The sequence below is a fragment of the Panicum virgatum genome, chromosome 1K (assembly GCF_016808335.1).
Source record: "Panicum virgatum strain AP13 chromosome 1K, P.virgatum_v5, whole genome shotgun sequence".
Lineage (NCBI taxonomy): Eukaryota > Viridiplantae > Streptophyta > Magnoliopsida > Poales > Poaceae > Panicum > Panicum virgatum.
In genome coordinates this window covers 48,631,638-48,658,725 of record NC_053136.1, presented here as the reverse complement: position 1 = coordinate 48,658,725, position 27,088 = coordinate 48,631,638, and the positions used below count along the sequence as shown (strand labels likewise).

General features: G+C 48.0%; 6 protein-coding genes across 18 annotated transcripts in view; 4 read left to right on the top strand and 2 right to left on the bottom strand.

Moving 5' to 3' along the window:
* The first annotated feature begins 88 nt into the window (after positions 1–88).
* LOC120650032 lies at positions 89–4,799 on the top strand. Its single transcript, XM_039926993.1, has 3 exons — positions 89–694; positions 757–804; positions 4,648–4,799. The coding sequence occupies exon 1, from the start codon at positions 257–259 to the stop codon at positions 680–682; it is 426 nt and encodes a 141-aa protein (XP_039782927.1). The 5' UTR covers positions 89–256; the 3' UTR covers positions 683–694; positions 757–804; positions 4,648–4,799.
* Positions 4,800–7,721: 2,922 nt separating this feature from the next.
* On the top strand, positions 7,722–8,448 carry LOC120650021. Its single transcript, XM_039926984.1, has one exon. The coding sequence runs from the start codon at positions 7,877–7,879 to the stop codon at positions 8,306–8,308; it is 432 nt and encodes a 143-aa protein (XP_039782918.1). The 5' UTR covers positions 7,722–7,876; the 3' UTR covers positions 8,309–8,448.
* Positions 8,449–11,430: 2,982 nt separating this feature from the next.
* Positions 11,431–12,357, bottom strand: LOC120650013 (17.8 kDa heat shock protein-like). The gene has a single exon (XM_039926971.1). It carries the CDS (start codon positions 12,122–12,124, stop codon positions 11,639–11,641), a length of 486 nt encoding a protein of 161 aa, XP_039782905.1. The 5' UTR covers positions 12,125–12,357; the 3' UTR covers positions 11,431–11,638.
* A 584-nt stretch (positions 12,358–12,941) lies between these two features.
* On the bottom strand, positions 12,942–21,568 carry LOC120650003 (uncharacterized protein At1g26090, chloroplastic-like). The gene is made up of 7 exons (XM_039926961.1): positions 19,444–21,568; positions 19,020–19,163; positions 18,846–18,920; positions 18,581–18,768; positions 14,466–14,631; positions 13,984–14,385; positions 12,942–13,284 (listed from the first exon to the last, which is right to left on the bottom strand). Exons 1-7 carry the CDS (start codon positions 19,615–19,617, stop codon positions 13,153–13,155), a joined length of 1,281 nt encoding a protein of 426 aa, XP_039782895.1. The 5' UTR covers positions 19,618–21,568; the 3' UTR covers positions 12,942–13,152.
* LOC120649994 (pentatricopeptide repeat-containing protein At1g77360, mitochondrial-like) lies at positions 19,761–21,567 on the top strand. The gene has a single exon (XM_039926952.1). The coding sequence runs from the start codon at positions 19,801–19,803 to the stop codon at positions 21,268–21,270; it is 1,470 nt and encodes a 489-aa protein (XP_039782886.1). The 5' UTR covers positions 19,761–19,800; the 3' UTR covers positions 21,271–21,567.
* A 1,690-nt stretch (positions 21,569–23,258) lies between the features above and the next one.
* Positions 23,259–27,088, top strand: part of LOC120649918 — a 30,745-nt gene continuing 26,915 nt past the window's right edge. For 5 of the 13 annotated variants that reach the window (XM_039926882.1, XM_039926900.1, XM_039926906.1 and 2 more), the window contains exons 1-9: positions 23,260–23,417; positions 23,539–23,722; positions 23,883–24,172; positions 24,244–24,468; positions 24,552–24,695; positions 24,773–24,900; positions 24,990–25,078; positions 25,231–25,322; positions 25,714–25,850. In XM_039926882.1, coding sequence (XP_039782816.1) covers positions 23,608–23,722; positions 23,883–24,172; positions 24,244–24,468; positions 24,552–24,695; positions 24,773–24,900; positions 24,990–25,078; positions 25,231–25,322; positions 25,714–25,850 — 1,220 coding nt within the window. In that variant the 5' untranslated portion in view covers positions 23,260–23,417; positions 23,539–23,607. Of the gene's footprint in view, positions 23,418–23,505; positions 23,723–23,882; positions 24,173–24,243; positions 24,469–24,551; positions 24,696–24,772; positions 24,901–24,989; positions 25,079–25,230; positions 25,323–25,713; positions 25,851–26,598; positions 26,758–26,856; positions 27,044–27,088 lie in introns of those variants that run through there. The other 8 variants (XM_039926866.1, XM_039926849.1, XM_039926890.1 and 5 more) reach the window with 8 other exon arrangements.

Here is a 27,088-nt window from a genome sequence, read left to right as displayed (position 1 = left end):
CCTCCTCCGTGCTCGCCCGGCCCGCCAGGGCGAGAAGCTAATCAAACCCGGACGGGTCGCCGTGGTGGTGCGATGATTAGTCAGTCGGCTTGCTTAATTAATCCAACCGTCCCGACCGGCGCGTCCGTCCGGCCCGCCCCCTCGGCGGGCGGGCGGGCGCTACAAATACCCGCGAACCGGCGGGCGCAGCGGCGGCAGGGAAGGGAAGGGAAGCGCGCGCGAGAAGCCTCTCCTCCACGAACAGAGCAAGGGCGCGATGGGGATGAGCCTGGCGCAGGCGGTGGCGGCGCTGGTGGGCACGTGCGCGCGGCGGCTGTCGCGGGCGGCGCGGCGGCTGCACCACCTGCGCCCGCGGGACGACGGGGCCGCGGCGTCCTTCTCGTCGCGCGCCATCGTGCCGTTCCTCGGCGGCGGCGTGAGGAAGGCGCTCTCGTCGTCGTCTCCGACCAAGCCCAAGGCGAGGAGGAGGAACAAGGCGGCGGCGGCGGAGGACGCCGCCGGCGACGGGGTGTGGAGGAAGGAGATCATGATGGGGGAGCGCTGCCAGCCGCTGGACTTCTCCGGGGTCATCTACTACGACGCCGAGGGCCGCCGCCTCGCGCAGCCCCCGCCGCCGCGCTCGCCGCTGCGCAGCCCGCTCCCGGCCTCCGTCAAGCTCGCCGCCAACGCCGGCGGGTACTAGCAAAACTAGCCAGCGCCCTCTGTAGTCCGTAGTGTCCCGCTACTACTACTGCGGCGTGCATGTTCTTCTCGCCGGCGCCCTGTGTTTGCCCTGTTTCTCTCCTCTTCCTCTGCTCCGGCAAATCCATCCTATAAGGGACGGATTAAATTATGCTTGATCCACTCTGTTGCATGCACCCACTGAGATGCCAAAGCAAACTGCACCAACAATTCGTACCCAGCAAAATCCCACTACCCCGAAACCAACGGCTCAGATTACATGTGGCGACAACGGACGATCCAGATGAAAAGTAGGCTTCAACGCGCGGGGATGGCTTCAACGCCCGCGCGAGCCACGCCCTTCGTTTTGACTGAACAAAAAAAATCCGTACCCCCACCCCCTCCCGCGTCCCGCGTTCGATTCCGCCGGTGGATCTGGGGGCGGCCGTCCTTGGGGCCGCGAGCCCCGCCGGTCTCGGACGCCGCCGCCGTGCCCTTGGCCGAGAGGGGGAAGGGGAGGAGGAGGTCGCCGAGCGCTGCACGGGTGGTCCGCTGGCGGATCTGGGGGTGGCCGCGCCGCTCGCCCGCTCGCCTGCGCCGGCCACCGCTGTAGCCCCGCTCGCCCGGGCATGCCGCCGCCGCTCGCCCTCGCCCGAGCTGCGGCGTGCCGGCACCCCTGCTGCCACCTCCTGAGCTGCGGCACGCTCGCCGCCGGCACCAAGATGCAGCGCGCTCGACACCGGCCCGAGCTGCGGCACGCTCGCCGCCGGCACCAAGATGCGGCGCGCTCGACACCGGCCCGAGCTGCGGCTCCCGCGCTCGCCCTCCGCGCCCTCCGCGGCCGGCGTGCGGCGCTTCCGGCGTGCTGCGTGCGGCGCGCCCTCCGCGGCCGGCGGGGGCCTGCGGCGTGCGGCGCGCCCGGTGTGCCGCGTGGGCATGCGGCGTGCCGCGCGGCCTCCGCTGCCGCCGTGCCACGCGACCTCGGACCACGCCTTCGGTCACCGGCCATCGTCGGCGTCGCGGACGCCATTTCGTAGGTAAGATGTAAGTAAGCTGCAGCTCGCTCTGCTCAGTTCATTCCATCCTTGCGCTCTGCTCCCCGCATGCTCACCATGTGCTTGATGAAAAGCCAGTAAGGATTCCCGACCATATTATTTTGATAATATTTGCTATTTTCGAGCAGATGCGATAGTTTATTGTCAACGGAGTGGGTAAGGAGCCAAACTTTCACTTCTGCCAACTGCTAGAGAAGTCAAGCATGGATTGGATGATGGCGTCTGTTTAATGCAGTCGTGGGGATTTCATGCTGCAGGCAGTCAAGTGAGTTGAATGGTTATTATGATTCTCAAATTATTAGTCCAGTTCTTGCTGTGTAAATCGTTATGGTTTAGACGACACCTGCCTTTATTGTAGTCCTAGACTGCTAGCCCACCAACACAGGTTGCAACATTGTTATGGTTTAGACGACACATGCTGTTATGGTTTAGACGACACATGTCTGAACTCTGAACTTTATCTTTGAAATTCCCCTTAATTTTCAGGCATTCAACTGACCGAGAGGTAGCACTGATGGCTCTCATGGCTTATTTATCATATATAGGCTGGTAGCGGTAAGATTATCCAATTAATACCACTAGCACTACAATACTGGATATATCCCTCTGTACATTTGACGTTTATTAGACATGTTTGGAAAGGGCATCGTGGTTTCCTGTAATTAGTCTTCAGATTCCATTTTAGGTTTTAATCATTGATATGGTGTTGAAGGGAAATCGGTACATACACGTAGAAGCAAAATGAGCAGCTGAAATTGTAACTTGCACAGCCGTTGTTTGCTTGCATTTACTGTAGATGGCAGATGATGACAAGCAAGGCTTTCATTTTCACCAAGAAGGTGCAAATCCTGTATGTTGCCATGGTTTGTGAATCCTCACAGCAGCAGCAAAGCCTTTTGTTTTTGTGCCAGTGATGATTTAAAAAAAAACTTTGATGAGAGATGCAATGATTTCTGAATCCGAACCAGGCTTAAGTTGTCAAGTCAAACACTAAATGCTTATTTGTCAATTTAGTTAAAACTTTTGCCATCAGTTGCCTGTGATTACATCTGATTGAAGTGGAGCATTAGTGCTCATTTTATTGTTAAGCATTTCAGATAGTGCCCAGACACTATCTGGAATGTTTAATTTTCTCTGATTCACTCCAAGGTGCTCAAGAAGAATCACAGATATATAGTGGTTGTTTCATTTTGCAGTGATTAAGACATGCTTAATTCTTTGCTAATCTTTGCTTTTTAGGTCCCAGGTGGACTTGATAAACATATGGTCCATTGTGGAGGGATCTTGATTTGCAGTAAGATAACTTCTATATTGTGCTATTTTTCTAATGCTCTGTGAACAAATGCCAATCATAGATATATAGTGGTTCTTTCATTTTGCAGTGATCAAGACATGCTTAATTCTTGAAACTGGATAGCTGTGCATGTATTAACCAGCTAATCGTTGCTTTTTAGGTCCCAAAGTGTTCCGGCATCTATAGTATTATTAAGAATACTGCATTTGGGCCTCCAAGTATAGTCTGCAATTTTAAAATGAAACATAAACTTAAAATTATTCTGTACCATTTGCTTTCATGATTTAGAGCTGAGAGAATGGCAAGCCGAGAAAATATTTGTGGCTTGTTATGGTTGACATGCAATTCCAAAGTTGTAAATACAGTTAGGGACTGTATTTTTTCTTGGTTATATTTCTTACCATTACTTCTTACCTTGGAGAGTTGGAATTGAATTACAAGTATAGCCACTGAGATACATAGGTCATTAGTATCAAACTTGAATGTCTGTATACTTCTCTAAATGCACACAGATAGCCAGCATTTACAAATATTATCCAAAGACAAGAAATTAATAATGCCTTCTACTGAATATGCTAACTGGAGTAGGTTAGTTTGGTAATTTTTACTTACTTCATGCATGATCTATGCAAGAAAAATATTGTCCTGTACCTAGGCTTATCAATTTACATCAGCATAGCTTATGATATGGTTATAAGATGATCTAGGTTTAGTGTTTTTCATATCTATAAAATATTTATAGGGAGAGCTTACATAGCTATATGTTTACATAACATATTTACTTATATTCTTTGCAGTGCGCATGCCTACATTGTCTTCAAAGATGAGCATGCCCCCTCGTAAAAAGCTTCAAGGAGAAGGGCCTCTTTATGACAGAAAGAGGACTGTTTGCTTTGAAATTTAACCATAGCGTTCAAGTGCTGCATTCACTCCTGCCTTCAATTCTCAATAGGCCGGGTTGCACTAATGGAGGAAGGAAATGCCCATGAAAGTAATGTTGAAGACCCTTTGGTCGATGCTGCCGAAAAGGTGGACCACGACCGTGAGTGCCCTTGTTTTCTATACTTGGTCAATAAAATTCTATAATTAGTGGGTGCAAATATGTTCAATGATGAGTAATACTGCATGTGTAGGCAAGGAATGTATTGAGGACCAAATTTTTGGTGGACTTGCTGAAGTACTAGGACTAGGAGAATGAATCTAAAGACAACATTCCTGGAGAAATCTAAAGTCCAATGTTCAAGTGCACATGTACGTGATCTCCATTCTGCCCTTATATAGATCTGATAGCTGAGATTATTAAATGCTGGTCTGACGAATGAAAAAAAATCTTATCATGAAGTTATTTGTTTGTTGTAGTGGGGTACTTTCTTATTTGTGCTGGTGAAAAATTGTTCATTGGAGTAGCATGGGATGGTCATCAAGGAGAAATATGTCATGGTGTTATCTAATATTCTCTTATGGATATCATATCAAAAGTTGGAATGATATGTTTGTTTTGAAAGTTAGGCTCTTGACCATCACAGCCCTGTATGCATTCTTTCTGAGTATAATTATGTGATGTTGAGTATAATTCTGTGATGTGCACTTAAATATGTTTTTTTTAACCCGTAGCGTTAGCACGGGCCAAATTACTAGTAGTAGTAGGGCCTCCATTGTTCTCTGTCGTTTCACGTGTGTAGTGACTACTGACTAGTGAGCACGTACGCGCAATGTAAAATTTCGTCGAAACCTAGCATGCTCTTCTCTATAAAGTTTAAGAACCTCTCCCGATATTTTTCGCTCTCGTATCTTGCGCTGTTTGCTTCAGCACATCTCTGTTTTCTGAAATGAATCTGAGAGTCGCAGATTATATTAAAAAAAAGAATGTCCTAAATTGAGAATAACAGTAATCAACTCAACACCGACGGATTGGATTGAGATATCAGCAATCAGTTTTAACACTATCTAAGCTCTTTGATCATATCCAGTATCAACCCATATGAATTTTAAGTTCAAGCTGGTGGATGCTAATCCAAAGGTCTTCGATGATTGTTCAGGTCCAAGAGTTTAACATTCTCAGTCCTCATCAACCAAAAAAGAAAGAAAGCAAGCAAGTTTAGTACACTGACCAAGTTAACAGTCATAAAAGGAACATGTCACTCTCCTCTGCGTTTGCCTGACTGGAGTAGCACTACCTCACAGACCGGCCGTTCCAAACCTCATTTCCTTCCGCCATCATCGTCTTCATCTTCTTTCCTCCCTCCCAAAATAGGAGGACCTTAACTTAGACGGGAAGAGTTGGTTGGCAGAACGATTTCATCAGACGGAAAAAGTGTCATGCGCAGCTACCAATACGTTCTGAATGTTTGTTGTGCTCCAGCGGGCTCAAGCAAAGCTACCCACCATCGGGGACCTCAAACGAGCAGGAGATCTCAACTAGCAGCGCCCCGCCATAACCTTTCCCCCCGTCATGTTTCAGCTAGAATTATTTTTCATTTTGATAGGCGAGCTGACACTATTATCCTCACGAAGCGAATTCTGCTCTATATAAGATATGTGCAATTTTTTTTTGCGAGTACACTGCAAAAAGGCCAGTGAAACTACGGGATGGAGTCAGTGAACTTCTATGCCCAACCCCCTCAAACACGAATACAGCTTACACATGTGTGACAAGGAGCCATTTTACTGCAGATCAAGGATCAAGTTCATCATTACTCTGCAAAACGGACGGTTAGGCGGGCCTAGACCTCACTGTGCACAACCAAACATCCTTATTAGCACGAGTGATAAGGAACCATGTTACGTACAGATCATGTAAAATAGATCATTATTTTTTTGAAGAACAAAAAAATCGATCATTACTATCTGAACCTAAAATGATTCATTACTAATAGAAAACTTCTTGTTTAGACGGCTGGGAAAGCTAACAGAACCGTAATAACATTCGTCGCTCCCGGAGCCCAGACACGAGGCACAGCCCAGAAACAAACACCCGGCATGCAGCCCGCGAATCCAATCCGGCAAGCGAGCGTTAGCAAGCTTTGTAGCGACCGATCCGGCCGCTTGCTTTCCACGTGTGTGGGCTCCACAACTGTTTTTTCCCCTTGCGTTTTCCTTTTCCACATGGCGCATCACATCCTTCAAAAAATCCAATTACAGTCGGCTGTTCATTGTTTTTGTAAGGCTCAAACTATGTACGTACATACGATTGTCATGCATATACACTCTGTTCGGCAGCTCCAGCAGCCTCCAGCCCAACAATATTTTTCTCTCACACCACTCCAGCCACCAGTTCCAGCTCCAGCCCAGCGAACAGAGTATAGGATATAAGAGCCTCGTTGTCAAGTTGGAATCCATATACTCATACCAGTTGCATACGTGAGGGCCTCAACCAAAAACTTCTATGTATCATCAATGCGGTTAATTAATATCATCACACACCTATTAAATTTTTTTCATTTACATTTTGCGAGAACTAGTATTCTATTTCTTTTTTTTCTGTTTACCTTCTTTATGTTGTGTTTTTGAGGCGTTTTTCTGACAAATATTTTATACAAAGTTTGCTAAAAAATTATATCGAGAAGTTGTATTTTTTACACATATATGCCGAACTTATGCATCAAAGTTGTGTGAGAAATTTTTTGATAACATTTACATGAAAGTTATGTTCAAAATTATCCTTTAGTAAGTTGGCTAAAAGAGTTATGAGTAAAACTTGTACGTATTGTGAAAATTATGTTGAAAAATTATACTATAAAAATTTGATTGGAAAAAGTTATGGGTAAAAATTATGCATATCCTAGAATATATGCTGAGATTTTTACGATGCACTGAATTTTTACATATAACTCTTTCCAAAAATTTCTTAAAGAATAATTTTTTAGTATAACTTTTATGATACGTACAGTTATAACTTATATTATACCCTATAAATTTTTGCATATAACTTTTGAGAGGATAAATTTTCATCATAATTTTTATGATGCACAAAACTTTTACACATAACTCTTTCCTAACACCTTCTTGACAGACAATTTTTTATACAACATTTACGATAGGTACAATTTTAATGCATAGCTCTTTAAAGATCTTGTGGCGGATAATTTTTTAGCACAACTTCTATGAAGATGTTATCATGAAGATTTCTCATACAACTTTTTCACACAAGTTAACTATACAACTTCAAAGCACATCTCCGATATAGTTTGTTTAGTACGATTTCCATAAAATAGTTGTCAAGGCAACTTTTTCATAGAAAAGATAATAGAACTTGTAAAAAAGTGATGACCCTTGCCATTACAGAACGTCAAATCAAAAAATGGAAAAGAAAAAGAGGAAGCAAATAAATATTATTGTTTCCGTGTGCTTGTTCACGTGAACTCAAAGAAAAGGAAATGAAAAATAGAAGCAGTGGGGACCCACACATGGGAGCGCGATAGTTCGGACGCTCCCTAGCGAATGCTTGTTGAACTAGATTTCCATTCCCCGCGACCGACCAAAAAAAGAAAGAGAATTAAATGCCCAAAATAGAAGGTACTAGATTAGTCGTTGTCCGATCGTTTGTTACTTACTTTGCTGGGGCGAGCGCGCGAATTAGCTTGCCCCCATGCAGCCCAGCCAGCAGCTGGGCAATGGATTCAGCCCGACAGGGAAAAAAATTAGCAGGCGATTGTTCTAAAACACTAATCGGATCGGTCGTAGTACTTAATCAATCCAGCCGCCCCGACCGGCTCGTCTGCGTCGTCCACCCGCTGCTGGTGCTGGGCGCTACAAATACCCGCGGAATGGCAATGGCGTGCGCAGCAGCCGCGAAGAAAAGAAAAAGGCATCCAAGAACGGAGAAGCGGCAGGAAGGAACAGGGAGACGAAGAGAGCCAAGAGGACAATGGGTGTGAGCCTTGCGAAGGCGGTGGCGGCGCTGATGGGCACGTGCGCGCGGCGGCTCTCGCGGGCGGCGCGCCAGCTGCGCCTGCGGCCGCCGCGGCAGGGCCTCGCGGCGTCCTTCTCGTCGTCGCGGGCCATCGTGCCGTTCTTCAGTGGCGGCGGTGTCATCAGGAAGGCGCTCTCGTCGTCGTCGTCGTCCAAGTCGAAGAGGAGGAGGAAGGCGGAGGATGACGAGCTGAGCTTCGAGTGGGAGGACGGGGTGTGGAGGAAGGAGATCATGATGGGGGAGCGCTGCCAGCCGCTGGACTTCTCCGGGGCCATCTACTACGACGCCGAGGGTCGCCGCCTCGAGCAGGCCCCGCCGCCGCGCTCGCCGATGCGCAGCCCGCTGCCGGCGTCCGCCGTGCTCGCGGCCAACGCCGGAGGACAATAGCTTTGGCTACAAGTGTACATTATTAATTCCCTTCCAGCTCCACTTCTACGTTCTCTCTTTCCCCCCTGCTCTTCTCTTTCCTTTGGCCGTTTGGCGTGCGTAGCGAGTACCTTGGAGGATTTTATGGAAATTCGGCTTGCTCTTCGATCTCTCCACAAGTTGGCGCGCCTCTGATACAGTTTTTTCTCTGATCGGCCTCGGCCATCGCCTACGTGCAGCTTTATTTTGTTCTTTTCTTGTCTGTTCGTTTTATGATTCTAGACTTCTAGTAAAATTTGCAGTTTTTTTTATCCATGGTGGCATGTCAGCTGCGTTTGGCCGACAGGAGACTGTATATGGAAATAACTCTGAAAAAAGAAATAACCCTGAAAGACCCCTTCTGGAAACGCACTTTTCGCAATTTTAAAATTTGTAAAAGAAAATACGTTTCGAGCAACTCTCGATTGCTCGTCCAGCGCCCTATAGACCACTGTGTCTTAGAAGTCGCCCTCCTCTGCCCTTGGTTGCATGAGGGGAATACATAGCTCTACCTAACATAACGGCCATTCTAACCTCAATACCGTCCAAGTTGACTTAAGCTTCCTTCATCACTATCATCATCTTCCCTGTCCCCAAAAGCAAGGAGCTTAACTTAAACGGGACGAATCGGTTGACAGAACAAATGAACAATTTCATCAGGTGGAACTACCTCATGCTTTGTGAACGTTCGTTGCGATTCAGATGTTGAAGCAAAGCTGTCCAACGCCCGGACCTCGAATCATTAGCACACCACGACGACTTTCCCCCCCACATACTTCATCAGCTACTCCCTCTGTTTCAAATTATAAGTCATTCCAAGAATTTTGGAGAGTCAAACCATCTTAAAGTTTGACCAAAAATATAGAGAGAAATATAAAAATTTATGACATCAAATAGGTGCACTATAAAAATATAGCTAACAAAAAATCTAATGATACTTAATTGATATCATAAATGTTATTATCTTGTCATATAAATTTGGTCAAACTTGAAAAATTTTGACTCTCCAAGATTCTTAGAATGACTTATAATTCGGAATGGAGGGAGTACAACTATAATAGCACCAGTTTCCTGAGAACAAATAAATTAGAATTATCTGTAGCCAAGCAAAGAAAATGAGCACTTTCGTCTGCTACCTGATTAACACTAGAATTTTCAGCAAATCCATGGAGCTATCCATCTCTGAAAAATAGAACAGCAATGCCAAATCCTCATTATGCCAACAGCTGTTTTGGGGAGCAGTCACTGAAATTTGAACCGTGAACAGTGGCCATTCATACTACCACTTTTTTTTTTTGAAAAGCCATTCATATTTGTCATTCAGGAAATGGGCAAGGGAGCAAATAGTTCGTGGGATAACGACGGCGCCACCGCCACCACCCTCAGGATCTTGCATGGATCATGGATGGGGCCATCGCCAACCGTCTCACTGTCACGCCCCAGTACGGCGGGCTGCCAGAATCATCTTGCCGGCGGGGCCGCGGGGGCTTCCAAAGCCGCTGCCTGCAGGCGAAACGTCAGCCGGAGATGGAAAGCAATTGAAGAACAGCGTTCAATGTGGCGCCTACCCATCATTCTGCAGGATCTCCTCCTTGGTCCTCTCCGATCGTCAACTACCGTACGGGGAAGGAGATCATGATGGGGGAGCGGTGCCAGCCGCTGGACATCTCCGGGTCGATCTACTACGACGCCGAGGGCCACCGCCGACCCCGGCTCGCGCTCGCGCTGCGCAGCCCGCTGCTGGTGTCCGCAATTTATTTCCTCAATCCAAACTGAGAATCATCTGTGCATTTTTCTCCGTTCCTTTTTCGAATCGCCTCTATTTCACAACGCGTCGATAGAGTCGAATTGCACCTCCTCACCCTCACTTCACATTGAGAATGTAGTTGAGGTTTCTGCAGTTGAGTGACTGCCATGTGGGCTCACCATGTGGCCACATGGCAGTCACTCAACTATAGTTAGTGAACTACAGATGAACATGTTCCGAAAATTGATCCCCACCAAATCAAATTGAGAAATCTCCCCTCCCCCTCCAACCCCCAACTATTTCAAAAAAAAGAAAAAAAAAACTAACCCCCCCAACTCCCCAAGCACTGAGTGACCTAGCTAGCCGCCGCGGCGGCGGCGGCGATGCAGCCGCAGGAGATCCCATTGTGGGCCAGGGTCGACATCGGGAAGGAGGGCGATCCGAATGCTTCCTTCCGCGCTCGAAGTTGATCGGCATCGGAGACGACGACCTTGTTGCGGATAAGAAGACTGGATCACAAAGGCAAGTTGGCATTGTTGAATTTGTTAATAGAGAGGATGCTGAATGGTCTGTCAAGTTCCTAAATGGATTCAAGTATAAAAGATGTAGCCTAATAGTTGAGGGACCCTTTAAGTTGCAAGATGTTGAGAGGGATTTGGGTATATAGTATTTTCATACGTATTGGGATTTGGTTTAAGGATTTAAATATGTATTTTGGAGGATTTAATCTAGTCTTTAAGACGAATGGGCCTGTCAAATTCCTAGGGAATGCATTTGGATACCCAAATATCTGCGAAACTAAACTTGGGCCCAGTTCTTATGTTTTGAAATTCTGTATAATATTATTCCTACCTTTTTCTAATTGCTGTTCAAATGTTTGTGTTTTTTATTCATGTGTAGGAAACTAATAATTAGCACTATTGACTATTCTTATGTTTTGAGATTCTGTAGCACATTATTCCTACTTTTCCTATTATTTCTGTTCAAATGTTTGTGTTTTCGGCCGTGTTCCAAAAGATCCTTAGTTTAGCTATGTTTATGTGTTTGTTAGTTCATGTTCCGATGGATACTTAGCTAGGAATATATATCAAATGCAAACTAACTTCTTTATGCAAAATGTGCAAACTTTAATATGAGCCACGAATCCACGATGTTTGAAACTTTGGAAGACTCAGGTATTGTCCGGTTTGGAAAGCCTTGGACATTGTCTTACCAAAGACAGGTAAAGGATCACAAATTTTAAAGAGGGGCTACAAGACCGTTCCACAGTTATAAATTTGGTCAAATTTAAAAGAGAGAGTTGCATTTTGTTTGAGACGAAGGCACCGATGCACGCACCACATCCACATTCAGCTGGGAACTTCAAAAGCCTCACGCCGAATCTTTCTACAAAGGAAGCAATAGAGAATTTACAGGTCACCAGGCACCACGGTCACACATCTAACGAAAGAGATCCAGTCCAAAACTACTGTACAAACACGCAAATCATACTGTACAGGCAAGCACACAAATCCACATCAACCATACTCGCGCGCGTGCAGATCGTGTCCGGCTCCGCGGTCGCGTCAGGGCCAGAACCTGCAGCAGGCGGGCTTGTTGCCGCCGTGGTGCCGCTTCTTGCCGCCGCCCTTCCGCTTGGGCACGGTCACCGTGAGCACACCGTCCGCCATGGCCGCCCGCACCTCGTCCGCGGCCGCGTCGTCCGGCAGCCGGAACCGCGTCTCGAACGCGCGCGCGCCGGGCCTCTCCCTGCAGTGCCACCTCACGGCGCCGTCGCCGGCGGCGGTCTCCTCCTCCGCCTCCTCTTCCCCGTGGCCCGCCGCCGCGCCGTCCTTGGCGTCGTCGCCCCGCTTGCCGCCGCGGACGCGGAGGATGCGGCCGTCCACCAGCTCGACGGCCACCTGGTCCTTGGCCAGGCCCGGGACGTCCATCCTGAACACGTGCGCGTCCCGGGTCTCCTTCCAGTCCATCGGCGGCCGCCCCGCGTCGCCGCCGGCGCCGGCGTCGGGGAAGAACCTGTCGAGCAGCATGCGAGACAGCGCCAACGACATGCTTGCTGGCCCCCGCCTTCCTGCTGGAGTAGTGTTGCTGTGCTACGTTGACTGATCGACGACAAGTGTCAAGCTGGATCAACAAGTGGCGTGCTGTGCTGTGCCTCGCGGGATTTGCAGAGCGCTCGTTTTATAGGCGCCGGCGCGGTGGCCGGAGAAAGATCGAGAACGCGCGCGCCCGGCTTCCCATGCTCCGGCTTTGCGTCGTCTGGTTCTCTCTAGACGGCCGGGCAAGTCACCGCGGGGCACAGCGCGCTCGTGGGTGCGGGCTTCTTCTGGAACCATCTCATCGACTCATCCTCAGATGGCCTCCCCTTCCTGACGGATGGCGCCGAGCGATGCCGTTCGAACAATGCCGCTGGGCCCCGGAGGTCAGCGAGAGGGCTCCTCGTGGAAGAAGGCTCGCGCTGGGCGTTGAACTGTCAACCTTCCTTGGACTCCCGGGTGGGCGGTATTTGAAATACCGTCCACCCCTGAAGGCGCACGCTCCTCATTTCTCGACCAAAATCCAGGCCATAAAATCCGAGAAAAATCACCGAGGTAGGTGATGCAGTCGAGAAACGCCGCGCACAATTTCAAGCGCATACATAACCTATGGAGGGAGAACTGAAAAAGAGAAAAAAAATCGAGACAGTGGAGTTCTGCTGCTAGCCAGTAGCCAGAGCTTCAGATTCAGCAACAATTATTCTTTTCAAAAAAAAAGATTCAGCAACCGTTTGAACAGCGGCTCTGATGGATCAACGCAGGTTGTGCGCGCGCGAAGTTCAGAGGAACGCCGCTCCTTCCTGATAGCGAAAGCAGTGCGAAAATTGCCAGATTATTCGAGTATCGCGTGCCTCATTTTCAGAAAGAGTAGAACAGTGCAGTTTCACTTTGCTTATGAGGTCTTTTTTTAAAAAAACTTTGCCTACAACGATGGAACACCACGAAATTCAGACTACAACCGACACGCGTATCTGATCTACTTCTCACAGTAACTGCCGATCTGAAGTGGGGGACACAAATCCCAGCCAGTGCCGGTGACCCTTCTACCAGATGCTGACAATCAGGTTCCTGTCAACAAACTTGGCACCTCCGACCTTCCCCTGCATCGCTGGTGGCAATTTTATGACACGCCTCTGGTCTCCGGCTTCGATCAACAGCTCGGATCCGCCTCTATACTGCGTTTTTTCAGACAAAACAACACATAAGTAACTCCTCAGCATCAGCATGAACAATCATAACCAATTACATTCAATGATTATTAGTGTTGTTTGACAGAGTTTCCGCAGAATACTTCAGACGACTACGACTGAATGTCCCAAAAATGCAGACAGTAAGATTAGGTAACCACATGAAAAATATGCTTAAAATCATTCCAGATCATGCAAAAAGGTATAAATACTAGCGCATGGCTCATGAAATTGAATTTTCTATAGGTTTGTAAAGACAGTTAGATAGCCAGATAGCCGCAGAACACTGAGATCCATTATGCCACTTAACAAAGAGTACTCACTGAAATGCTTGTTTATATAAGCATTGCAAATGAAACCACGTGAAGACATTGTAAATGTAGCAAATGTAGGTCAACTTCTACACAAATGAGATACCTTTAACCTACAAAAATGTGGTTAGTCATGTGGTTTCATCTAAATATATCAGGAAACCTACAAATCAGGTCCTCTTTTTTGTTTTTATTTTTTATGGTTCTGCATCTGCAGCAATACAAGGCATGATGGAAGAATGCAACTTTACATCAAGCAGCATGATCTCTGGATAACTAGAATTACTAGTAATCTTATTGCCACAATTTAACCTAATTAATATTGAATAGTATTATAAACAACAGATGTGATAGAGAGGTAGATCAATGGTCTTACTTGATATAGCTTGATTTCAGACTTATCAAAGCCTGGCATGAAAAGGGTTACCGATTTCTGAACAGAATCAAAACTAACTGAAGGATACACATGAATAGATGTATTCCTCAATTGTTCCTTTGTGTTTTGGCTCAATAAGCTTAGTGCTCTGCTCCAATCTGCAGAAGAATCATTTGAGAGAAATGGAAGAAGCGAGAAAGACAACGGCATGAACTTTTGTGCAACTTCTTGGTGCATTTCAGAAGGGTCTTCAGTATAACCAAACGCCCCACATATTTGACCGCCAGCTTGAGTGGTACAACCCCAATATCTTAATGCAGAGGATACAGATATTGATCTCCTAGGATCCATGATAAGGAAGCACGCAAGGTTTGAAGGATTGGCAAACCAAACCGAGACTCTCTGCATAATTTAGTAACTTTAAGATAACATCAGTAAATGTATGCATTGGGTTTTAGCTAAACTCAACTGTGGAAAGTTACCTCAAGAAGTTGTTCGATTTCATTCCATATTTCTGTACTCAGTCTCCCCTCACTAGTTTTACCATTTGGCCTTGCAGCATCATATATTAGTTTTAGTAATGAAGGAGAAGCCAGCCTTCCAATGTCAGTCTTCTCAGCTAGGTCCCTCACATACCTCAAGTAAGACCTGTCTTTGTGTAGCGCAAACAATAAGTTTAGATGTTGGGTTGATCATGTCAGCAATGATGTCAGCAATAAGCATAGTAACAGCTGTGATTAGTAGCTGTCAAAGAACAAGTCCAATTTGGACTTGTGCCCTTTGTTGGATGGCCTTAGAAGACCCCAAAATGTGCTGTCCCCCCATGGTGCTTTGCATATAAATAAAGAAGAGGTCCTTATGAAAGGGTGGTCTAATTTTTCACTGCCTTCCTCTACCCTAAGCTGCCCAACAACAGTTACTGCAAAGGAACCATGGGAAGGACAACCCATCCATCGACAGCAAGCTCTACAAGCCATCTCTAAGTCCAAAGATGGCATCCCAACAGACCTAAGGTGTGTTTGTTCTATGATCTCTAATCTATTTTGTGGTTCTATTATTGAGCTAGTGATCCTATATATATCTAACATTGGCACCAGAGCCATCTAGCCCTAAGATTGAACCCTTAAAAGTGTTCACTTCCATGACAAAAGCTCCTGTTCATGTTCATCCTTTTGTTCAAGTGCTAAGATTCATGTTCTTGCTCTAACTTATGTTCTGCATAAGCAAGTCATCATCAATTTCATATGAGAATCATCATTTTCTTGCTTGTATTCATGATGTTCATGTCAACTAGCCCTCTCTTTAGTCCTTAGTGTTAGAGTATATTAGACAACTCCAGATATTGTAGTTTAGGATTGATGTAATCCCGTGATAGCCTGCCTTATCTCTAGGGGAGGTGCCTTGCCCTCCAAGCCTTGTACTCCTATATATACCGCCCAAGGGGCTCATTGCAATATAATCGACCGCATCATATGCATCCTACCTTTCCTACATGGCATCAGACGCCTAGGTTTTAGATCCTAACCTAGACGCCGCCGCTTCCGCTGCCGTCACGCCGCCCCCGGGGGCAGTGCCCTCCTAGGATGCGCCGCGGATCCCTCTGATCCGCGCCGCCATCGTCGTCCACAAGCAGCTGGAGGGCTGTCCTCTACCATCGCTGTGGCCGTGTCGCTCATCGGCATCGCCATGGCCCCGCCTTGGGCCGCCGCCGCCTCTGCGTCGTCGTCGTCGTCCCCGGCCCTGGCCCCGCTCACGGCTTCCCCGCCCCTTCCGCGCCTCAGGCCAGCCCCCCTTCCCAGCGCCGCCGCCGCCGCACGACAGCGCGCGAGCGCGGCTGCCGAGGGGGAGGAGCCCCTCCCAGTGCCGCCGCACGGCCTGCGCACCACGCGCGTGCGCGGCTGGAGGGGAGGAGCCAAGACCGCGCCGTCGGGCGGACGGGCCGCAGCATCACCGGTCGACGTCGCTGTTGGGCCGCCGCGTCGTGGGCTCCGCCCCACCGCCCTTCCCTCGCCGGCTACCTCCCCTGCGCCATCGGCCGCCGCCCTTCATCCCCCAGCGCCGCCTCTGCTTCTCGAGAAGACGCGGCTGCGGGGGCGGATCTTGGCCTGACGATCGGAGGAGAGCCGCTCGGGTTTTCCAATCTCCTCTGTTTTCTCTGTCCCGTGTTGACCACGCGGGGAAGAGACAAGGAGGAGAGAGGAATTCGCTACGGCACCCGAGATTGTACCCGGAGGTCACCCTGCTGCTGCTGTGTCTTTTTCTTAGGTTTTTCCCGATTCGTTATCGGGTTTGTGTCGCCCTGCCGTTCGTCTTCGATCCATCGTTGACCCTCCCGAAGGACGAGGTTGTTGTTGCGCCCTCCAGACTGCAGCAACGACGTTCGTGATCAAGCCACCCTACTGGTGTCATTGCCTTTTCAGGCGGTGGCGCCCCTCGCCGCCGGTCTTCGTTAAGCAGGCGCTCGATCCACCTCCACGCCTCCAGCCGTTCTCGCGCGGACATCGCCGCCACCCCTGATCTGAGCGCGACACTTGCTGCAACCTGCGCCGTCGCCACCCATGTCCTGAGCGTGACCTAAGTCGCAAACCGCGCCGTCTACCTTCGTCATCCGCCGCACCGTCCTACTGCTGTCTTCGGCAAAAAGCTGCTGAGTTTGCGTACTCGAGCACCTCGACGACGCTTCGACCCGCGCCCCCTCCACGGCTTCGACCACGTCCACCTCGACTTCGGCTACTATGGCACTAAAGGGCTATCATCTGCATGAGTCTCCAGTCAAAGCTTTCGCACCGGCGTTCCGACTGCAGGGGGGATACATCTCCATTGTTCTCCAGTCTGACCGTTCGTGTTGTTACTGCTACGACTGCGGGGGATGTTAGAATATATTAGGCAACTCCAGATATGGTAGTTTAGAATTGATGTAATCCCGTGACAGCCTGCCTTATCTCTAGGGGAGGTGCCTTGCCCTCCAAGCCTTGTACTCCTATATATACCGCCCAAGGGGCTCATTGCAATACAATCGACCGCATCATACGCATCCTACCTTTCCTACACTTAGTCACTTAAGTACATGCCCTAATCAAGCTTATGCGCCGCATCAGTACCTTATGGACCTAGGGTTTTGGATTTTTCCCCAAATTCAAAACTTTAGATCGAAATCCCTAAGTTTTTCCCCATAACCCTAAGCTAAAGAGGTAGTGGACGTACCATCAAGGGTCACGGTGTCCGTCGTCGACCATGGCGCCGCCGTGGCCGGCTTTTCTTAGCAGCGAAGCGCGCGCTTGGGGACTTGGCCCCGAGCGGCCTCGCCGTCCCTACCGCACCGGCTCGGCGCCGCTTCACCCCATGCGCACTGTCGCCTGGGAACGCCACCGGGCATGGCCGCCGCCGCCGCCGTGGGCCTTCACGCGTGCGCGCGGCGCCATAGGGCACCGTCGAGTGCGCTCGACGGGGCTGCGCGCCTGCAAAAGGCGGCACGCAGCTCAGGCGAGCGGCCCTCGTCGGCGCCATGGCCTCGCTCTGCTGCGGCTGGTGCCCCGCGCCGCCATCGCCGTCTCGTCGCCTGCCACCGCCGTCGGGAAAGAGGAGAGAGGGGGAGGGAAAAGAAATGAAGCTAGGGTTTCGCGGGGGCCGGCCGGCCGGCAGTTTTGATCCCTGATGCGCGCGTCCAACGCCGTCCGATCAGAATCCCAGCCTCACGGGCCTAGCAGGCCGGCGCGTGAGCGCCTCCTCCTTGGCCCAGGCCCAGTTTTCGGGCCTGGAGCCCAGGCAGGAAGGCGGTTCGGACAAATGGGCCAGGCCGGAATCGGCCCAGCTCGGAAAAGGGGCTTTGGGCCGAATTTCTTTGATATTTTTCCTAAAAATTATGAAATAAGTATTGGGCTGCATAGTGATGGGCCAAATGAATTGATGGGCTAAGATAATGTTGTTTTTAGATTATAAATATTGTTTCACTTTTAAGTATTATGATTATGATTGTTATTTTATGTTTAAAGTTTAAAGATCTTTTATCATGCCTTAGTAAATTATGCCTTAGTAAGTAATCATTTTATCTTGGTATGTCATTTTATTGAAAAAATGGACTTATGAGTTTTAAGCCTCATGATCAAGGGGGAGAATGTTGGGTTGATCATGTCAGCAATGATGTCAGCAATAAGCATAGTAACAGCTGTGATTAGTAGCTGTCAAAAAACAAGTCCAATTTGGACTTGTGCCCTTTGTTGGAGGGCCCTAGCAGACCCCAAAATGTGCTGTCCCCCATGGTGCTTTGCATATAAATAAAGGAGAGGTCCTTATGAAAGGGTGGTCTAATTTTTCACTGCCTTTCTCTACCCTAAACTGCCCAACAACAGTTACTGCAAAGGAACCATGGGAAGGACAACCCATCCATCGACAGCAAGCTCTACAAGCCATCTCTAAGTCCAAAGATGGCATCCCAACAGACCTAAGGTGTGTTTGTTCTATGATCTCTAATCTATTTTGTGGTTCTATTCTTGAGCTAGTGATCCTATATATATCTAACATTAGAAACTTGACTTTTCTGAAGAAAAATTAGAATTGTGACTGAAGCCAAGGTTGGCCAAGAAAGTAGAACTTATACCTTGCTCTGTCAGTAGCACCTATAAGCCGTAGAATTTCCTCTGTATTGTTGCAATCATATACTACCACATCAAATTCTGGTTGTGAGCCACTCCTTCCAGCTGAAAAGAAGTTAAGGAGCTTCTGAAGAGCTAAGACTGAACAGATCGAATCCATTCCAGGTAAAACTCCAAGCTCCTCTCCTACAATCTATCCCAAGAAAAAACAGCAACTCAATTGAATGCTTGATCCTTACCAGACATGTTATAGCAAAGTTATTCACCTACCCCTTCAAGGACTCCTTGAGTAAAATTGACCTGGGCATCTACCTTCTTCAACCGGTCAAGGGGTTCAAGCAGCATCTATGATTTAACGAGAAAACATTCTTCAACATCAAGACATACTCCAGTATATAAGAGGAGAACTCATAAGAGGAGAACTCTTTCAACATAGTATTTTACCTTACTAGTCTCTAGCTTTATGGTTGAGAGATTGACCGCGCACTCAGTCAGTGAGTTCCCAATCTTACAGCCCATCAATTGCTCTGCGGTAGGATCCTGGGACTGTGTAACCAGGCATGTCTTGAAGCCTTCGCTTGCATAATACTACAACATGGGGAAGAACATAACAGAGGCAATTTGTCGATGAGTCATGACCGATATAGTGGTGAGATGATTCATACAACACAATCGAAAACAGCTCCAATGTATGACCCTGACTTGTAATTTTACAGTATATTCAGCTCGACGCTGTTATCCACAGCAACATTGCAGATTTGCAGTCCAATTTTCAGCATTCATCAACGCAGCAGCGTGCTCAAACAAAAACTACAATTTGCCGTCGACATAATGCCGAAGACGATCACGGGAGAGAGCAATTGGTCACCTGAGCAGCGACCGCGGCCGCGGTGGTCTTGCCGGAGCCGCCCTTACCGAGGAAAGTCACCAGCTTCGGTGGCGGGGCGCCGCCGGAACTGGCCACCACCATACGCCGCCTGCGGCCTCTCCGGTGGGTCGCGGCGTGGGTATGCCTCGCCGAGACGACCAACGATGGCGCCATCCGCCGTCTCCGCGGCTGGCCTCAGCGGCCTGGTTGGGATTTCGGAGGTTGCAGAGCTTGGCCTTGACCTCTTCCGCTGCAGCTGTTTATAAAGATTAGCCTTAGGCGGATAGGGCTTAGGACATAAACACAGCAAGAAAAAAAAAATCCCCCCGATCCATCCACCACCGAGTCCCTGCCGCGATGTCCGACCACCGAGCGAAGCGGCCGGGCGACGCGGCGGCATCGCCGGCGGCGAAGCGCGCCCGCGACCCGTCCGCACCGGCGTTCCCCACGTACACGGACGCCCCCGACTTGCGGCCCAAGATCCGCATCCTCTGCGAGGCCCTGACCAAAGGGGAATCCGCCCCCGACGTGGACGCCGCGCTCGACCACGAAGGCATCAGCGTCACCACCGACGACGTCGAGCAGGTGCTTCGCTTCTCCTACGCGCACCCGCGCGCCGCCGTCGCCTTCTTCCGCTGGGCGGGACACCGGCACCTCGGCCACGAGCACTCCCCCTACTCGTGGAACCTCGTCGTCGACATCCTCGGCAAAAACCGCCTCTTCGAGCCCATGTGGGAAACCGTCAGGTCCATGCACTCCCAGCGCCTGCTCTCGCTGGCCACCTTCGCCTCCGTGTTCTCCTCCCTGGCGGCGAGCCCCAGTGGCAACCCGCTCAAGGCGTTCATGGACATGTCGCGCTACGGAATGACCCGCGACACGCCGGCGCTCAATTCGCTCCTCTCCGCCCTTTGCCGCGCCAACCGCGTCGGCGACGCCCGCGCTGCGATCGTCGTGGCTCGCGCCGAGGCCGGCACGCGGCCTGACGCCGACTCCTACGCCATCCTCCTCGAGGGCTGCGAGGCTGCAGGGGATCCGCGGGTTGCGCGCGTGGTGTTCGATGAAATGTTGCGCGCCGTCGGCTTTGATCCTGACAACGTGCCTGCCTATGATTCCTTCCTCACTACACTTGTTTCAAGTGACTCCTCCACGGCGATACCGGAAGCGATCGAGTATCTGCGAGTCTTAAGTAAGCATAGTTGCTCGCCAGGAGAGAAGTTCTTCCGTGCTGCTCTTGCTGCACACCTTGAGGCACGCAAATTGCATGGTGCAATGGAGCTTTGGAATGAGTTTGTTGGACATCGGGGGCTCGTCCCGGACATGGAAATGTACAACACAATGATCATGCTGCAGGGCAGTCTTGGGCATGCTGAGGTGATAGTGGAGTATCTCGATGACATGGTCTTCAATGGAGTGTTCCCTGATGCCGGAACATATAATTTGGTCCTCAAATTTTTGCTCAAGGCGAGGAAGCTCCGGGAGGCAGCAGCGATCTTTAGCGAGATGGTCAAGAATGAGCTTTGGCCAAATGAGGAGAATTGCTCGCTTGCACTTCGCATGTTCTTGGATACACATGATTGGGAGATGGGGATCAAGGTCTGGAACTGCATGGTGGAGAATGGCCTGCCACCATTGGAAGAGAGTGGGAACATGCTTGTATCAAAGCTGAGGGATGACAGGCTGCCCGAGGCATGCAAGTATGCTGAAGACATGATTGATCGGGGTATCAAGTTGAGCTCATCAACGCTGTCGAAGCTGAAGCAGTGCCTGCAGAAGATTAAGAAGGGTGAGATCCATGATCACCTACTTCAAAAATGGAAGGCACGCTAGTTTGTTGAGATCTCTTATATCAGTTGTGTGTTATCATGATTAAAGACGTGAGATGGTTTCCTCTCTGTTTAGGGAACAGCTTTGTTGTGCATTTGTTGCTCAAAAATTTAGTCTCAGCGCAGTTTCCAAAAATTGAGATGCACCGGTACAATGTAACATATCAGAAGAGAATGGTTTGGTATCTTAGACTTGAACCTTCTTCTTCTTCTTCTTCTTTTTTTGAAAATAAAGACTTGAACCTTCTAGCATGTACTCTCTTTTGGCATGAAAGGATCATTGCCATGACGTTTTGGTTAATTTTTTTCTTAACTAAATGATGTTTTGGTGACTAGAAAGGGTCATCAGTGAGCAAGATTCTAAATCCAGCTAGATCTGACAATACACGTGTTTGAAAATTGCTAATGTTATTGTTAAGGTTCATCCGGGAATGGCATTGAGCTCCTAAAGAAGTGTGCCAGAATTCGCCTAAATGAATTCTTATGTACTGCTACGCCTAAGCCAGCTGCGATGAACATTGTACCGGGAAAAATTGGATCTGTACTACTAAAAGATCTCAAAGTTAGTGAGACGATTACAACTCCCCAGCAAGTCAATAGTGGGTCATGTAACGTGAAATCGACAATGCAGGCGCCCAGGAAATGCTGGTACAGTTGGTTTCGTTTTATCGAAGATTAGAGTGATGCTGAAGTTGACAATGGGTTTTGTATTTCTGTTTCTTCAGCTTGCATAAGCACTGCATTGGTACAGGAAACGCCTCTAGCTCTCTTCTCTTGGTCATCCAGATGTTCTCTTCCCAGTTTTTCTTTCATTCGCCAAATTAAATACTAGTTCTTTTTTTTTACCCGGTGCTTTTAGTTTTTTTTGGCTATGAACATTGATCTTTTTGGTAACTGCTGCTTCCCTCTTAATAAAATACGGGCTCAATCACGGTTTAAAAAAAGGGAACGTATCTGGTGGAAACCACACCTTTCGTGAAAACTTGTGCAAGCCATGGCAAAAAAATTATCTAAATTCACGAAAAAAAATCACGCATGTAGATGATATGATGATCAATGTTCCACAAGGCGCTATTCCGCGCTCGCCTGGGCGCGCTTATGCGCTGGGCGGTGGGGTACCGCCTCGCCTAGGGGGTAGGCGGACCCCTAGGCGGCGCCAGCTCGTCGGCGCCGGCGGGGGAGGTGGTAGGGGCCGGGGACGAGGCAGATCCGGCGACCTGGGGATGAGGCAGAGCAGAGAGCGGCGGTGGCGGCGGAGGAGGAGGCAGGGGACGCGTGCCGGCGGAGGAGGAAGCAGGGACAGGCGGCGGCAGAGGAGGAGGTAGGGGCGTGCGCGCGGCGGAGGAGGTGGTAGGGGCGTGTGCGCGGCGAAGGAGGAGGAGGCAGGGGCGGGCGCGGAGGAGGAGGAGGAGGAACGGCGGCCTGCGCGTCTCAGGTGGGCGGGCGGGCGGGCGGACTGGGCAGAGGCGGCGGCGGGTTGGAGGCAGAGGTGATGGAATCGAATGGATAAGGTGGGAGTGGGGTTGAGATTCGAGTTGGGCTGGTTTGGTGGGCTGCTTTGGGCCTTTCTTTTCAATTCAAGGCCCACTAATTCCTCATTTTTCCTTTTCTTTTTAGAGTATATGGTGAAGTATACGTAGTATATTGTACCGCCTAGGAAAACGCCTTGAAATGCCTAATCCCGCTTAATCCCGTCTAGGCTCTAGGCGGTGGGTCACTGCCTAGAATCCGCCTAGCGCCTAGCCTAACATTGATGATGATACACGACCTTGTAAAATATCATGTCCAAACTCAATTTTTATATCTCACAAACGAAGTCGAGTTTGGACAAGATATTTTAACAGATTGTATATCATCATATCATCTACATGTGTGATTTTTTTTTGAATTTAGATAACTTTTTTATCGTAGTTGTTCCTTTTTTTAAAAAAAAAAGCATATCGCGAACTCGAGCTTAGCTGTAGGCTCGGCATGATCTCAGGCTCAGATCGACCTCGGCTTGCTAGAGCTCGGCTCATAGACAGCCCTCCCCCTCACGGCTCAGGCTCTCTCTGACTCTGTGTCCCTTCCCTGGCGGCGACGACTTGGCGAGCGGCGGCGCCATTCGTCACGTCTTCGCCCAGCCCTTTGCCGGCGATGAGCATCCACCAGGTATGCCCGCCCCTTCTCTTTCCTTCTGCTGTACGAGACGGAGCACCCCAAACCCTAACAAAACTATTTGGATTCGGATATGATCCAGTTACAATACATTACCTACTCCGCCCCCTGACAGGATGTTCTTGCACCAGCAAGAGCCTGATTAGCACGCCCAGCTTCAAAACAAGGTCAGCGGACTAGCAGAATGGAGGATAAGGATAAATCAGACGGGTGGGATGAGGATTTGGAAGAAGCTGATGAGTTGGCGTGTGTGCACAAAGCTGTTAGCACCTCTTTCCTTGCTTCTGGAATAAGCAGAAGTATGTTCTCTCTTTTCTGGCTGAAATTTACTGCACTTCCTGTTATACAGATAGTGTAGGCTCTGATATTTCTTTGAGCAAAAGTGGACTTTGTTATGCTAAACTTTCCCTGGTGAATATTCCTATATATGGGTCCTCTGTTTGTCTACTGATGATGCAGGGAGCAAAAGTGAAAAGAAGCCCAGATTCTCAATACTTGGACATGGTTTTGTTCCATATGATGTAAAGACAGAAATCTTGCATATTGCCGGGTACGAAGGTTCATCTGGAGCTCCATCAACTAAAGTTTCACAAACTATGGTGGCTGAACGGTTGGAAAATATCGAGGAAGAACCTGAAGATTTGGCACCGGAGTTTCCTCTTCCAACCAAGAATGCAAATACTTCAATTTCAGAGCTACTGGAAGATCTACAGGGTAGAAGTGGCTCTTCTGGCAGGAAACCATCTGCGGTGTGTATCTTCTCGTGTTGTTATTTCATTATTTGGAGTGCAACAATTTTCTTCTGAGTATTTCAATGCAGTTGCACCAACACATGCTGAATATCAGGGAGCAAGAAGTTTCCTCTAGGGTTCCACCAGATAAAGTTTCACAAGCTTTGATGGCTGAACTTTTTGGAAACGTCAAGGAAGAATCTGAAGATCTGCCATCAGAGGTTACCCGTCCGGCGAACAAAGCAAATCTTTCAGTTGCTGAACTTCTAGAAGATCTACAGGGCAGAAGTAGCTCTTCTGTTGGGACAGCATTGGTATGTTTCTTAAGGTATTGTTTCATTATTGGGGGTTCCTAGATAGCAATTAACTTTCCCCTGAATATTCGAAATCTATGCAGTTGCACCAACACACGAGATATAAAGATTGGAAGCCAAAACCCCCCAGTTCCGAGAAGAAAACACTAGCTATTTTAGGAGAGAGGAGTATTGACAGTGAGGATCCCTTGGAGCATATAATTGATGGAACATCTAGTGAAGAGGAAGTATGTTAACATAACCAGTTGTTTAGCCATTCCTCTGTTGGACTATTCAACATCTTTTCCCTTTATCCTGGAAATAGGGTGTTACTGAAAACCACTTGACTTTGGTGAACAAAGATGTGAAGCAGCAAACTATGGCTGACCTCTTCCAAGAAGTTTTCAATCCAACAAACATGGAGGTTGCCATGCTTCCACTGAGCTCAACAGGGTATAATCCTGAATTGCTCCAATTCTCTAGAAAATGGCCATCAGGATGTCTATGGAATTCAGCTTATTTTTCATTTTGCTCTGTGGCAGAGCTGGTTATCATGGAAGAATGCAACAGATCATGCAGATGGAAAAGGATAGGCATGCAGAGTTCTTGAGACAGTTTAATATAGAGCAAGGTTGTATGGTGGATTGGTGGTGCTAAATTAGTTGTTATGAAATGTATATGATTTTACTAGTGATAGCAGTTGGTACCGCTTGTATGCTTTCGAACAGGCTCCATCTGCTTGTATACATGTATTTCACAGGTACTGACAGTTCACTTTTTCAGGTGATTCAAAGGGAATTATTGTTCAGATTGTGTCAAGGTCGTTGGAAGGAAAGCCAACAGTCTGCTGCTGCTTGTTCCAGGAAAAGAGCAATGTATGTCCTCCATCTTACAAAACTCTTATCTTCTCTATTTAATTTGGTCTTGTGGCAGAAGTCCTAAATTAGCAATATTTTCCTTGTCATGCCGCCAAGATGAAGTAACCTTTTCCAAAAGTGGATAGCATTTTCCAGATGATTCGGTGTCAGTTAATTATTGGGATCATTTTCTTTATGCAAAAAAAGTCTGTTGGATGACTTTCCTCATGGTGATAAACCATTCTTTCTACATTGACCAACTATGAGTAGCTACCAAATTAAAGTTGAAAAATATTGTGTTGCATCTAGATAATTTTCCTTTTCTTTTCTCCTTTTGTCATCAAACCGAATGAAACTCCCCTGGAATGTCATGGCACTTACTTATTCATGGTACTTGTGTTTCATGCAGTCTACCATTAGAAGTGATGCCTCAACAGACCACGCTATGAATGAGAGCAGAACTAAGAGGACCATCATTTTCAGTCCAAAGATATGTGACAATGTGGATCTTCTGGTAGGAAACATAATTCGCATCTTCCCACCATGGTATGCTTCTAATTCATTTATGTGTTCTCTTTGTCTGCTTGTTGCTAGAATCTATATTGTATTTTTATCAGTAGCATTAAGTTTTTCCTTTTCTGACAACTAAACTTCATGAATCCACCAGGCAGTAAGACTACCTATAGTCATTTAGGAATGCAAAACTTTGCCAAAGTTTTGCTAGGCGCTAGGCAAAATCTAGGCGATGACCCTTAGCCTAGCGACTAGTCCAGCCTAGGCTGGCCTAGACGATGCTAGGCGTTTTGCCAATTTAGTATAATATATACATATATAGCAAAAATCATGAATAATTTAGATAGACATACCTTTGGTCCTTAGTCCATAGTTGAAGTTTGATACAAAAGTGATGTTCCTACTCATGCAGCAATGCTCCAACTGCAATAGAGAAGTGTACAGCACTTTTAGATACAATTGGGCATCAATACAAGTGATACAAAAATAGGAAATAGCAAGTTAGGTACTTATCTGAGCCTTCTCCCCTCCATTATCAGCATTTCAGCAGCCAATATGATAGCCTTTTGTAAACACAAACATGAAGGGATAGCAGGCAGCAACACAGAACAAAAAATGGATAGCAGACTAGTGCATTGCAGCACATGATTCTCAGTTTTCAGTTCTCACAACACAAAACACAAGCACGCAACAACAAAGAGTTCTAAGTTCAATAGTTAAAGATACATGGATGCATAATAAAAGCTAAAGCATGACATGAAGCTGCCTCACACTTCTTCAGCAGGGTTCATCTAATCATCCATCACATAGTCATCCCCATCTTCATCAAACTCTTCTTCTTCGGACTCAAACTCTTCTTCGTTGAGCTCTCTCACCCTTGCACTTCTACGCAGTTCTATTTGTTCTTCTGCTCCCACTGCATCTCCAAGCACAGACCAAGGTATCCCTGTACCTTCCATGAGTTCCATCTCTTCCTCATCTTTAAACTGCACTAATGCACAATCATCTCCATTCTCTTGGAGGAAACCTTGAGTTTCAGTTGGATCACTAGACAAGAGAACATCAGTAATTTTCTTGGACTTGATCTTTGCTCTCTTATTAATCAGCCTATTGTTGAATTGAATGAAGACCAACTTGTTGAGGCGGTCTGTAGTAAGCCTATTTCTCTTCTTAGTGTGTATCTATAAATTAAAATAAGAGCACTTTTAGATCTGCAATTTAATTGTATTGTTGCTGAAATTTTGATAATAGATAAATACTAACCCCATCAA